Source organism: Poecilia formosa, unplaced genomic scaffold, assembly GCF_000485575.1.
Source record: "Poecilia formosa unplaced genomic scaffold, Poecilia_formosa-5.1.2 Scaffold676, whole genome shotgun sequence".
In the NCBI taxonomy this organism is placed as follows: Eukaryota; Metazoa; Chordata; class Actinopteri; order Cyprinodontiformes; family Poeciliidae; genus Poecilia; species Poecilia formosa.
The window spans coordinates 11,940-25,029 of NW_006800615.1; the positions used below are offsets into that span (position 1 = coordinate 11,940).

Sequence of the window (13,090 nt, forward strand, 5' to 3'; positions counted from 1 at the left end):
AATTGTCCCAGAAATTATGGCAATGAGTGATAATATTATTAACTAATAACATAAGAATGCAAGTACACCCTCTCAAATATCAATAAACAAATTTCTAAAGATTTAACAATGGAACTGGAAGATTTGTAGTATCCAAAATAAAAAAAACAAAATAAATCAAATGGATTATAAAGACTCTGTAAGTAATCATTAGGCTCAGACAGGGAAAACAGGCAAAACTGCCAGTTAGGACTTTAGTGAAAAAAGTGTAAACTTACTACAAATGTTACAGCGTTTTTCTAAATGCTGTCTTTTCAACTAGATTAGCGGTTCTCAACGTGGGCGGTACCGCCCCCAGGGGGCGTTCAGAGGACGGCAGGGGGCCCTGGCGGACACTTTTACAAAAGGGGGGCGCTGGGATGCCTTTGGGGGGCGTTTGGTCGAAGGTAAACTTTACACCTTATATGCACAACAATGCCAGTTTAAACTTTGAGCAACTTGGTAAAACTGTATTGTTTAACATTAAATCATGCTTGGCTGCAACTGTATCAATAGCAGCTCTTCTTCTATTCAGTGTTTGTTAGCTTCTGTTAGCTTCTTGGCGCAGCTCCGTTCTCCTGCTACTGGTAGCTAAAATCACGATACCCTCACTGTGTATCCCTCTGAAAAATGAACCCATTTAAATAAAGAAATCCCTCCATGGGTGATACCACGATAGAGAGCGTTCATTTTATAGCGTTAACACCGGTGCTGTAAGTGGTCCGGTATGAAACGGGGGTGATAGAACAACACAGCACTTTTAGATTTCAATAATCAGAATACTGAAATTGTTTCCGTTGTTTTAAAAGGTTTATGTCAGTCTGCCTTTTCCCCATCGATACGTTTCCCGACCGCCCTGCACCTTAGGGGTTTTAAAAAAAAAAACGACGTGAACATTGGCAAAACTCTGAAACAGGAGAAGTCGGACATAAAACGGAGCGATGAACTAGATGTGAATTATGGCATAAAAACAGAGAATCCGACACTGAACAGTGAGAAATCAACACATGATGTGAAACACATGATGATTAGGCGGCGCAGCAGGTGATGATTGAAGATTAATGATGGTCAATAAACGATCAAATAAATCTAGTAACAGGAAAGAAACTAAAGTGGACATAGCAATAAACTAAGAGAGGATAATTACTAATCAGATGAAATTAAATGGGAATGAATGAAGAACAAAATTCAAGAATAAACTAAGAAAAAACTAAAGTAAATATAGAGGAATAAACTGGTATGGCAAGACCTTTCGAGCAATAATTAATACAGAGGACTGTAATGCAAGAATAAACAGACACTATTTCCAGATAAAAGGTAAAATAATATTGTTGAAGTGCCATGGGTTTGTTGAGACCACATCTAATACCGAGAATAAATATATCTTACAGACCATANCTAAAAGCCATTTTCTTGTGCTTCTTGTGGATTTTTGTGTTATAAATGCACACAGACCACTGAAGTGGACACTAATGCATCACTATCAAATACTGGCCATAAGCTGCAAATGCAAGAAATGATTTTTGTTAAATCCAATATGGCCGACAGACAAAAAAGCATGCCAGTCATCCCTGTCCCTCCTTCTACTGTAGACGACTCTTGAAGGTAAAAAAAAACATATTGTGACAGCAGGTAACCCCTAAAGAACAATACTACTGATGTATTTTTCAAATAACAACTTTGTATTTGGAGAAAATTACAATAGATCACCTAAAAAAAGAAAATAAAATAAAAAAGAATTTTACAAAAGAAAATTCCTACCTTTCTTTATGCCTTAAGAAAATAAAAATAAAAAATTGGAAAAAAAATCCTGACACAAAGGATCATAATTCATGCATGAAAGGGTTAAAAGTAAATGATTCCCAGGTCATTCAGTTTGACATATCCAAGATTATTTCAGTGCTTAAAGGAATCTCCATCAGTACATCTAAAAATTAACCATCGGCTGGAGTAGCAGATCAATGTCAATGCAGTTCATTTCATCTTAAATTAGCAGTCAGTGAAAAATAATAACTATTATCATCGTCCTCATCATATGAGCAGATTTATGCAAAAGCTTTCAGTTTTTTTTTCACTCTTTCACATAAATGTATTTTGGGGGGATTTTATGTTAGACGAAGACAAAGTGCTACCTATTTGTGAAACAGAACTAAATTAAACTTGTTTAGGTCCAGCATAAAAATTAATTGTCCCAGAAATTATGGCAATGAGTGATAATATTATTAACTAATAACATAAGAATGCAAGTACACCCTCTCAAAGATCAATAAACAAATTTCTAAAGAAGATTTAACAATGGAACTGGAAGATTTGAAGTATCCAAAATAAATAAAACAAAATAAATCAAATGGATTATAAAGACTCTGTAAGTAATCATTAGGCTCAGACAGAGAAAACAGGCAAAACTGCCAGTTAGGACTTTAGTGAAAAAAGTGTAAACTTACTACAAATGTTACAGCGTTTTTCTAAATGCTGGCTTTTCAACTAGATTAAAGGACAGCATTTATTTTGCGATTAAGCAAACTGCACTATTTTGTGCAGACCGTTTTGTATTTTATTTATGGATTAGACATCCCAGTGTCAGTAAACTGGAGACAGGCTTACTGGTTGGTAATGTTTTTCCAATCTGGGAAATCTGCAACGGATGATTACCTATGAGGGATCATCGCTGTTGCTTTCAATGTGTTGGGAACACCCACTGTGGCGGAAGACTAATGCTTGGTAGAAAAAAACAATCATTTAACTTTTAAATTTATCATGTGACTAATTGATTTATTGCTTATTGTGACAGGCCTAAACATGCTTGCAAAAAAAAATCTGAAAAGTTTATTGCATTTGTTTTCAGATCTTTATTTCTGATAACCCTTAGTGAAATAAATGCAATAAATACTTTCCACATGTGATTTAATCTTGAGGAAAAACAAAATTGTTTAGTGTTCAAACAGCATCATAAATACCATAGAACCCTGGAAAAAAGATACACAGAGGCAATATCCCAAGGCTTTAACATTTCATGGAGCATTGTTCAGTCCATTATCTGAAAATTTGGTATTTTGTAACTGCAAAGCACCAATAATTAGTCAGGCAAAAATAGCATTCATCAGAGAAGATGAATGCTATTTCATGGTGACTGTGGAGGAGCCACAGAACCATAGATCTACTGACAGGTGAGCTATTAGTCATGGACTCCACAAATCAGCTCTTTATAGAGCTCAGCAAGAAGCCATAATAATTCCTGTTGAAGAAAAGCCATGTGAGAGACAGCAAACATGTAGAGGAATGTGCTCTGACCACATGAGACCAAAGTTGGCTTCCATGCAAAATTATTATCATCATTTTTACATGAACTGATAAAAACATGATGGTGGCAGCATCATGATGGTGGCAGCATCATGATGTGGCAATGTGTTTTCATCAGTCAAAGAACAGAGCAATCCAAAACTATTAGAAACTACAAAATATTTGAGACTGGGTTGGAAATTGACCTTCCAGGAGGACAGCGACACTGAACACCTAGCCAGAGCAGCAGTGGAATAGTTTAGGATAGAATATTCATGTGCTTGATTTAAATTCTGAAAATTGTAGCAGGGCTTGAAAACTCATAGTCAGATTCTCTTCACCCAACCTGAATGAGTTCAAACTGTTTCATAAAGAAGAACACCTAAATATCTATGTTTCTAGATCCAAAGAGCTGGTTGAGCTTGACCCCTGAAGACTTGCAGCGTTAGCTACAATAAAATGAAGTTTAAGGTACTGACTCAGAGAAGCTGTATATAGTGCAAAAGCATGCCACCCTTTTTCAGATTTTATTTGTAAATGTTTCAAAACAATGTCTGATTTTCCTTGCACTTTACAAGTGCTTTGTGTTTCTCAAAATCCCATTAAAGTTCAGTGAAGTTTATGGTTGTAATAACCAGTGTGAATTCTGTAACACAGCAAATTCATGGTTGTTTTTGGTGCTGGACAAATTTGTGCAAATTGCAATTGATTGCAGATTACTAATACTTTTAATTGACATACAAATAATGTTGAAACAAGAGTGTTAATAAAATATGATTTTAAAATAAATCTGTATCAGTAAACATTAACTCATAAGATCCAAACTCTTGACTCCCACAGTCACCTCAACAGCTGAAGGAATTTCAGTGACTCCTGCCTCAGTTATGGATGTACAGTACCTGGTAGTATTACTTGACCCTCCAGCAAGACCCCCAGCTCTTCTTGTGGATTTTGCCAACCCCTTAAGGTTACAAAAAGTGATAAATTAAACATGGTGCAATTTTTTTTATTCCCTGATTGTAATTCTATCTAAACCCCTCTTTACAGTAAGACACAATATTTGAATTTTACTCAAAGAATTACAAATTTGCTGGGAAATGTTTGTACTGAATACTAGCTTGAAGTTTTTCTCAGGTTGCCTGAATTGCTACATCATGATACACAACCACCATGCTTTCATGAACAGCTGCTTTGCCAACACTTTACACTTTTAGGAACACTTTGGTGTACTATGTAATCAATGGAAGAGCATCAAATATACATTAATTTGTATGGAACTACTCACCTGTTTCAGGCCCTCTGAGTGTCAGTATTTTAATGAAGGCGGGAACATACAGCGTTCTATGTTTCATATTTTAAAATTGCTTGTGGTGCAGGTTTTTTAAATTACTGTGTTTTAATAAAGCCTGGCTTCTTTTTGAACGAACGTTTGATTTTAGTTTTGACATAGGACAGAATACATGAATTAACAATTGAAATATTTTTGTGGTGCTAGTGGAATCATTTGGACAGTACTCAGACAGGAAGTTAGCAGAGAGAGAAGGATGGAAGATATGAAGCAAAGGTTTCAAGGTCAACCCCAGGGAGCAACTACTGGATATGGAGCACTGATTTACTGCCATGCCATGCTACAAAAAACAAATCCTGTGACAAAGTTAACATCTAAAAATTAACACTAATCAGTGCTAATAAGTGTTTTATAACTAAATATAGACAGATCAAGGAATGTTAAATTGAAGTTAAGGTACTAACTTTCCTAAAATGATTGAAGTTAACAGCATGTGACGTAGAGCCAAATAGACTCTCACATCCAACAGTGTTGATGTGGCTATGCTGGTTTTGCTTTGAAAAACACTTTCAATCCCCAGTGCCAGCCTTTGTTCTCTTTTTACAGGAAAAAAAAGTTGACAGAAACATGATCTTTTTTATGTCCAGATTGTTTGGAGCTAGTCTGGATTAAAAGACTCAGCAGTAATGGCCTGGTGTTTCACAGATGACTACAGGATTATTATGAGTGCTCCTTGCTATCGTCTCTGACCCTGTTTGCACTCTTGCACATCATTTAGTTTACTTCTGTTTAGATCTGTGTATATTCATGTTTCCTGGACTGGATTGCTGCTGGGTGGATGTGAAGGAAACACAGAGACAGTTGAGTTTGGTTTGGAGACAGGAAAACAGATGAATAAAGCCTGCAGAGGAGGATCAGTCTGATGGTGCCCATTTGCCCCCTTTTATAGGTTCATGCTGTTCACGGTGTGGCCATGACGGGCGCCCAGGAGCCAGACCTGCATGAGCAGCATGAAGGACCAGTGCAGGAGGCAGAGGATGAGGAGGAGGATGGGGAAAAGATACAGGTGTCATTGGAGGAAGAAGAGTTGGAGAACAAAGGGGAGGAGAAGGAAAAGGAAGAGCTGCCGTACCCCTCCTTAGCTCCAGTGGTTCTGTTGGCTCTGACCCAAACCAGCCCTCCCCGCTCCTGGTGCCTTCGTGTTGTCTGCCACCCATATCCTTTATTGGTGGAAATACTCCTTAACATGCTCACAACTGCGACTCTTTTTTTGACTGCAGTGTCTGTTTCTGCTCTGCACTTCCTCAGAACTGGTATACATACAAGGTAACAAGCGCTGAGATGTTTATGTTCCCTTCAAACACAGGAGAGGTGGGAGAAAGGTCAGTGCCATGCATATGTGTGTGTTTGCATATGGATGTGTGTTTGGAGGAGCTCAGGTATTTTCCTGGGCCCATTCCTTGTAGAAAGACATGGCCGGCATTTTGGTCCTGATCGCAGGTTTCCATAGTGACAAGCCTAATGAATCTGCAGGGTTGCAGCTACCCATCAGTTGTATTGTTACTGGTCTCTATTTATATGGCAGAAGGGGTTACAAATGGTGAAGAAAACTCGCGTCAGCTCCCAAACTCCACTTCACTGCTGTCTTTATCTTCTCACCTCCTTTTCCTTCTCGCCATCTCTCTGCCTCCATCCAGTTCCACCCATAAAGGTGCTAGATTGTTTGTGCCTGGTTATCGGTGCTCAGTGGTGAGTGTGTGTGTGTGTGCGTGCATGTCTGCGTGCGTGTGTGCGTGCGTGTGTGTGTGCGTGAGTGGCCAGGAATACTGTGAAGTGTGTATAAACGTCAGCAGGACCTCAGGGATTTGTTGAGGCTGTCCAAATTGAATATTTTCCACACCTTATGATTTTATGAGCGCTTGCCTATGTGTGTGTGTTGCTATGCGCTTGCCGTGGCATGTCCGTGGGTTGCTGCAACAGTCAGCACTTTGTGTTCTCCATAAAATATAGATAGATAATTGCTGAATAAATAAAATGTACACCAGGAGTAACAAGAAAAAGAATCACATGCCATCATAGCATGGTTGGTGGTGGCTCAGTGGGGTGGCAGCAAGAATGACTGAATGAAATGAATCTGATGGTTGTAAGTTTGGTTCTGGTTCTAGTGATGCATAGCAGAACCAGAACCACAAGACCTGAGAGGTCTGGAACGCTGCTCCAACAGCAGACCTTTAATTTATTGTGGTGCTAAGCTCACTATCCTCAGCTAAAAAATAGCTTTCACTTATATGATAGAGAAGGTTCTACAGTGTGCAAAATACTCTGACCTAACTACACCAATTTTCAGGGACGATGGTGGCAATGATGGTAGAAGTTCATTCTGCAATCGGTGCGTCCTTGTACAAGAAGCTTCATCTACCTTGCCTGTAGATGGTCAGAAGGGCCAATATCATGATATAACAGAGTTGCTTCTGTCACACTGTCCCAGCTGCTATACAGTAGAGTGAAATCAAATCAGAAAAAAGAGTAAAAGAAAGAAGCAAGGAAAAAGATGTAAAGTGAAAAGGAGAATAATAGGACAAGAAATAAAGAAAAGACATGCACTGGCTGTAAAGAGTGGACACTCAGAATAAACATGGTGGAACAGTGACTACTACACGAACCATAAAGATGGACGGACAATGATGCTGCTTCTGAAAGGATCAGAGTAACACAAAGAAGATGGGAGTTTGGGACCTTTGGGAAGGTGATCTGCTCATGTGGCGGACATGTGCAGAGCTGGATACGGATACTGGATATCAACCTTTTGTGGGTTGATTCACAGTGGTTTGCTTTGTATTATTTACATAATTATCTTAGTATTTTCTTTGCAGTCTGAGTTAAATTAATTTATGAAAACTTAAATAATACAGATTAGTAATATTTATGTATTTTTTTTCTTTTTTGGGGGGTTGTTTAAAGGTTTAGGGTAGCCCTAACCCTAACCCAGATGTTACTACGATAAATGATAATATTCTTGTTTCATATAATATAATGGTAATGGCATAATAATACAAGAACACATTCTCAAAGATCAATAGACTTTAAATTGTAATTGTGGAAGTCAGCAGAAAAAGACGAAAAAGTGATTTGAGTCTTGTTTTATTCTCAATGTCTTCCAACCAAAAACCAAAAAATGGAATGAATAATAACCGTTGTTGTCTTCACACCTCACCTTCTCCCCTTCACAATAAAAGCATACATTCTGGTGTGAAATATATACATTGTATCCGCCACACAGCCCCCCCCCCTGAACACACAGAATGTCACAAACACAAAAAACCCATAACATGTGAAACAACATCACAAGTATATAAAGATAACAGACACACTACAGAAAAACTAAACAGCAGTAACAAACAAAACAATTGAACTACCTAACGGTGGGAGCTTGATAAGTCGAGTCGGCCATCTCTTCACAGGAACAGGGGTTGAAAGTGAAAAAGACTCTCCAGATCGACTGCTACTGAACTGCCCACCTGAGGGGGACAAACCAGCTGTAAGGGAAGGACCCGGAAGAGTGGGTAAAGAAACTGGGGCACGACCACGGCGAGGTGGCTGAGCCAACCCAACTGGGTCCCCTGGTAACACGTGAGCTGGCTTCAAACGGTCCACAGAAATACTCTCCTGATTACCCCCCAACTCCACCAAAAAATCCTTAGGTCCCCTCTCCAAAACATGGAATGGACCATCGTAAGGAGGCTGAAGTGGTGAGCGGTGTGAGTCGTGGCAGATAAATACATACTCGGCAGACATTAGGTCCTTTGGTACAAACACCTGTGGGAGGCAGTGATGTGCTGCTAATGGGGCAAAAGATCTAGATTCCCCATTTAGAACCGTTCTACTCCCCTGGGAATTAACCGAACCCGACGGACCCGGAAGAAATTCCCCTGGTACCCGCAAGGGTTAGGGTTAGGGCTGGCCCAGGACCAACTCAGCTGAAGAAAACTGCAGGTCCTCTTTTGGGGCCGAACTCAGGCCCAACAAAACCCAAGGCATGCGATCTATCCAACTATTATCCACCAATGAGGCCCGCAATGCAGCCTTCATTGTGCGATGGAACCTCTCACAAAGACCATTGGCCTGCGGATGGTAGGCAGCAGTACGGAGGAGTTTAACTCCAAGGCTCTCTGCCACTGCAGTCCACAACTCTGAAGTGAACTGGGGACCTCTGTCAGAGGTCAAGTCCAATGGCACACCAAACCGGGACACCCAGGAGGAGATAAATGCCCGACCCACATCAGCCAAAGTGGTTGATGACAGCGGAACTGCCTCCAGCCATCGAGTAGTTCTGTCCACCATCGTCAGGAGATAGGTAAAACCTCTGGAAGGTGGAAGCAGCCCCACTAAATCCACATGCACATGTTCAAACTTCCGTTGCGGAACCGGAAAGTGCTCCAGTGGAGCCTTAGTGTGCCGTTGGACCTTGGCACGCTGGCAAGCCAAACAGGAAGCCGTCCATGTCCGCACATCTTTACGGAGTCCCGGCCACACAAACTTTGCCCCTACCAGTTTAACAGAAGTTTTGACGCCCGGGTGTGAAAGGGAATGAACTGCCTCAAAAACCCGCCGATGCCAACTAGAAGGGACCAGAGGTCGAGGTTTGCCAGTCGAGACATCGCAAAGAAGGGTTGCACCACACTCATGAAAGGAGACCTCTAAATGCAAACTGGATTCCACTGCTTTAAAGGCCAGAATATCCTGGTTGGTCAGTTGGTCTGTGGCCATGGCGAGGTAGTCCACACCTAAATGCACAGAAGCAACCCTTGCTCTGGACAGACAGTCAGCCACCAGATTATTCTTGCCAGCCACATGTTGAATGTCAGTGGTGAACTCTGAAATGGCAGATAAGTGCCGTTGTTGCCGAGCTGACCACGGTTCAGAAACTTTTGCAATAGCAAAAGTGAGAGGCTTGTGGTCAACAAAAGCAGTAAAGTCCCTGCCCTCCAACATGAAGCGGAAATGGCGTGTTGCCAGAAAAAGGGCAAGCAGTTCCCTGTCAAAGGTGCTATGTTTTTTTTTCAGCATCCCGGAGTTTCCTGCTAAAAAAAGCGAGGGGTTGCCAGGCACCATCCACCCATTGCTCACAAACTGCCCCAACTGCATAATCAGAGGCATCAGTTGTTAGAGCCAAAGGAGCAACTGGAGATGGATGGGCCAAAAGCGCAGCATTAGCCAAGACCTTCTTGGAATCATCGAATGCCTGCGCCCTCTCAGGGGTCCACTCTATCTGCTGGTCCCCTTTTTTGCCTCTAAGTGCTTCATACAAGGGGTGCATGAGGTGAGCTGCCCGTGGGATGAAACGGTTATAAAAGTTAATCATCCCCAAAAACTCCTGCAGGGGCTTCAATGAGGGAGGGCAGGGAAAAGCAGAAACTGCTTCAACCTTTGCCGGCAGGGGAACCGCCCCTTGAGAAGACACTTCGTGACCCAGGAACTCAACAGCAGGCACTCCAAATTGGCATTTAGCTGGGTTCACGATCAGGCCATGTTCACTGAGCCTAATAAACAGCTGATGAAGGTGTACTATGTGTTCTTCCACGGAGGGACTAGCCACCAGTATGTCGTCCAAATGAATGAACAAAAACGGCATACCCTGCAGGACTGAATCCATAAGCCACTGGAAAGTCTGCACTGCACCTTTAAGACCGAAGGGTGTCCGTAAAAACTCAAAAAGACCAAAAGGCGTGATAACTGCGGTTTTGGGTACATCTAAGGGATGGACTGGAACCTGATGGTAGCCTCGCACCAAGTCCACCTTAGAGAACACGGTTGCTCCAGCCAGGTGAGCAGAAAAATCCTGAATGTGAGGAATTGGGTACCTGTCATTACTGGTTGCGTTGTTAAGGCGCCGAAAATCCCCACAGGGTCGCCAACCCCCGTCTGCTTTGGGAACCATGTGCAACGGAGATGCCCGTGGACTTTTGGAGCGCCGTACAATGCCAAGACGCTCCATGTTTGCAAACTCCTCCTTCGCTATCGCCAACTTAGCGGTGTCTAGGTGGCGCGCTCGCGCAAAAACCGGTGGACCGACTGTAGTTATACAATGCTCCACCCCATGCTTAGCCACGGTAGCAGAAAATGTGGGAACTGTTAAAGATGGGAACTCAGCTAACAGATGCTGATACTCATCACCTGTGGCAAGCATGTTGGCGAGAGGTCGTTGGCTGGGACCGCCAAGTTTACAGGGGTATGTGTCAAAAGACACAGCATCTATTAAGCATCTATTAGCAACATGCACCAATAACCTAAGAGCACACAAAAAATCTGCACCCAAAATAGGTAAAGACACAGAAGCTATCACAAAGTCCCCCTAAAATTGGCGTCCGTTGAAACACACAGTCACCAACCTTGAGCCAAAAGTGTGAATCGGGGTGCCGTTAGCTGCGTCCAGTGGCGGTCCGTTACTTTTGCACAAAACGTCCGCTGCCGAAAACTACCGAGATACCGAGCGGCGGCTCTGTCGTTTCCCTGATGCACAAATGAACACGGAGGAATGCAGCGCTTTGCCTTCACTCCGAACCGGCGATGGTAGAAACAGAGAACGTCGTCCTTCCATTGCTCTGTCACCGCAGCCACGGCATCAACAGGCTCCGACTCTCCTTGAGTCAGAACTGGTAGAAGTGCATTCACATTGTAGTGCCTGGAAGTCAACAAAATCCGGTCCGCTTCTTCAGCCAGGGAGCAATAATCCTTGGTGCGAATCACCGGGGAGCTGGCCAGCGCGGTGCGAACAGGTGGGGGAAGCTGGCGCAGAAACAGATGTGTAAAAAGGAAAGAGACATCTCCCGAGCCAAGTAATGCCAGCATGTTCTCCATCAGCTCAGAGGGCTTGCGATCCCCCAAGCTATTCAGAGAGAGCAAGCGATCGGCCCGCTCCGCGTCTGACAGTTGGTAGAGCCGAAGCAGATTCTCCTTGAGAGCGCCGTATTTGTTAGCGGTTGGTGGGTTCCTCAGCAGACCCATCAGACGGCGGGTTGAAACGGAATCCAATGCAGCAACTACATGGAAGTACTTGGTCTCATCTGTGGTTATCCCCCGGAGATGGAACTGGGCTTCCACATGCTGGAACCATGGTTCTGGATTGTGCTGCCAGAACTCTGGAAGCTTGATAACGGCAGCAAAAACAGAAGCGGCGGTTGGAGCAATGGCCGCCTGGCAAAAAACTGGGTCCGAAACCACAGGAGGCGGAGAAGCGGCGGCAGCATCTGGTGAGTTCTGTCGAGAAAAGTCGAGCTCAGCCCACTTCCCCATGCTGGAGATTTTAGTTTAATAATAACAATAAATAAAGTTATCTTTAAAACTGATTACACAGGTGACATCAAGACCCAACAGTAGAGTCAGACGGTAATAAAATTAATCTGGTTGTGTGTGTTGTTATTGTGTCCTGCTTTAATTCTACTTTTTTCTATTTAATCATAAAAAAATCATAGTCTGACAGAAGGAAAGTTATGAAACAGGAAAAGCAGGTTTCCTGAAAAAAGAGGAAGTTTCCAGCCTGCCGTGATTAAAAATAGTTCAGACTGCTCATTTTGGGCATTAAAGGTTTAAAGAATAAAATCTAGACGTTTTGAGTAATTGGATAAAACCCAGAGTAAAATACTTGAATTAATAATGATAACTTGTAATTAAGCCAATAATCAATATTGGTTTAACCGGTGGTTGATGTTGGTTTGATTATAAGAATATTTACACTTACTCTTATACTTAAAGGTGAAAGAAGTAACTGTAACATGGGGTCAAATAATTAGAATAATAAATTATTCTTGGTTTCTTTTCAGAAATGTCTGTAATAACTCACATTATGATTATAATAAGGGTAGCTAATAAGCTATGGTTATTATAATATAAGTGAATGCTAAATCAGATAAACTAAAAGGTTATAAATGTGATTTTGACATTGAACTTGAAATGTGGTGAAATGTGTAACTGTAACTAAAGGTCACTGATGTTGTGTTAGAGGTAGATGGTAGGTGAAGGGTCAGGGAGAAAGAGGAACTGATGGGAGAGCGGAGGTGTCCAACGCCTTATTGCTAAACTTCAACTTACCTAAGAGAAGGTTAGACACAAGAGGGCTGTTGAGCAACTTGGGACATTAGAACAGACATCATGTCATGTCCAAAGATGGTGATGGATATGAGATCATCGGCCAATGCTAATGCACCAAAAGGGTGGATAAACCCTATTATAAGGTGAGTGCAAAAGAGGAGTCTTTGGTTGGATCCTTCAGGTAGCTTCGAGCCAAGATCGAGATGGACAAAGAACTCTGCAGCTGAAGAAGAGCCGGAGCCACAGAGCCGAAGACTGTTCTGCACATGGGGACCAACCCGTTAGCCCCGCAACATGTGGCTTCAAATTGCACTTCCCACCAGCTGGGTTCAAAACCCCAAAGACAAAGACCAAGACAAAGATAAAGACAAAGACCAAGGCAAAGATGAAGATAAAGACAAAGACCAAGGCAAAGAT

At 42.2% G+C, this 13,090-nt stretch overlaps 1 protein-coding gene across 2 annotated transcripts in view; it reads left to right on the forward strand.

Moving 5' to 3' along the window:
* LOC103130789 (voltage-dependent T-type calcium channel subunit alpha-1G-like) overlaps positions 1-13,090 on the forward strand; it is a 166,375-nt gene that overhangs the window by 4,427 nt on the left and 148,858 nt on the right. For both annotated transcript variants that reach the window (XM_016666184.1, XM_007542289.2), the window contains exon 2: positions 5,535-5,800. In XM_016666184.1, the coding sequence (XP_016521670.1) occupies positions 5,559-5,800 (242 nt within the window). In that variant the 5' untranslated portion in view covers positions 5,535-5,558. The remainder of the gene's footprint in view (positions 1-5,534; positions 5,801-13,090) is intronic.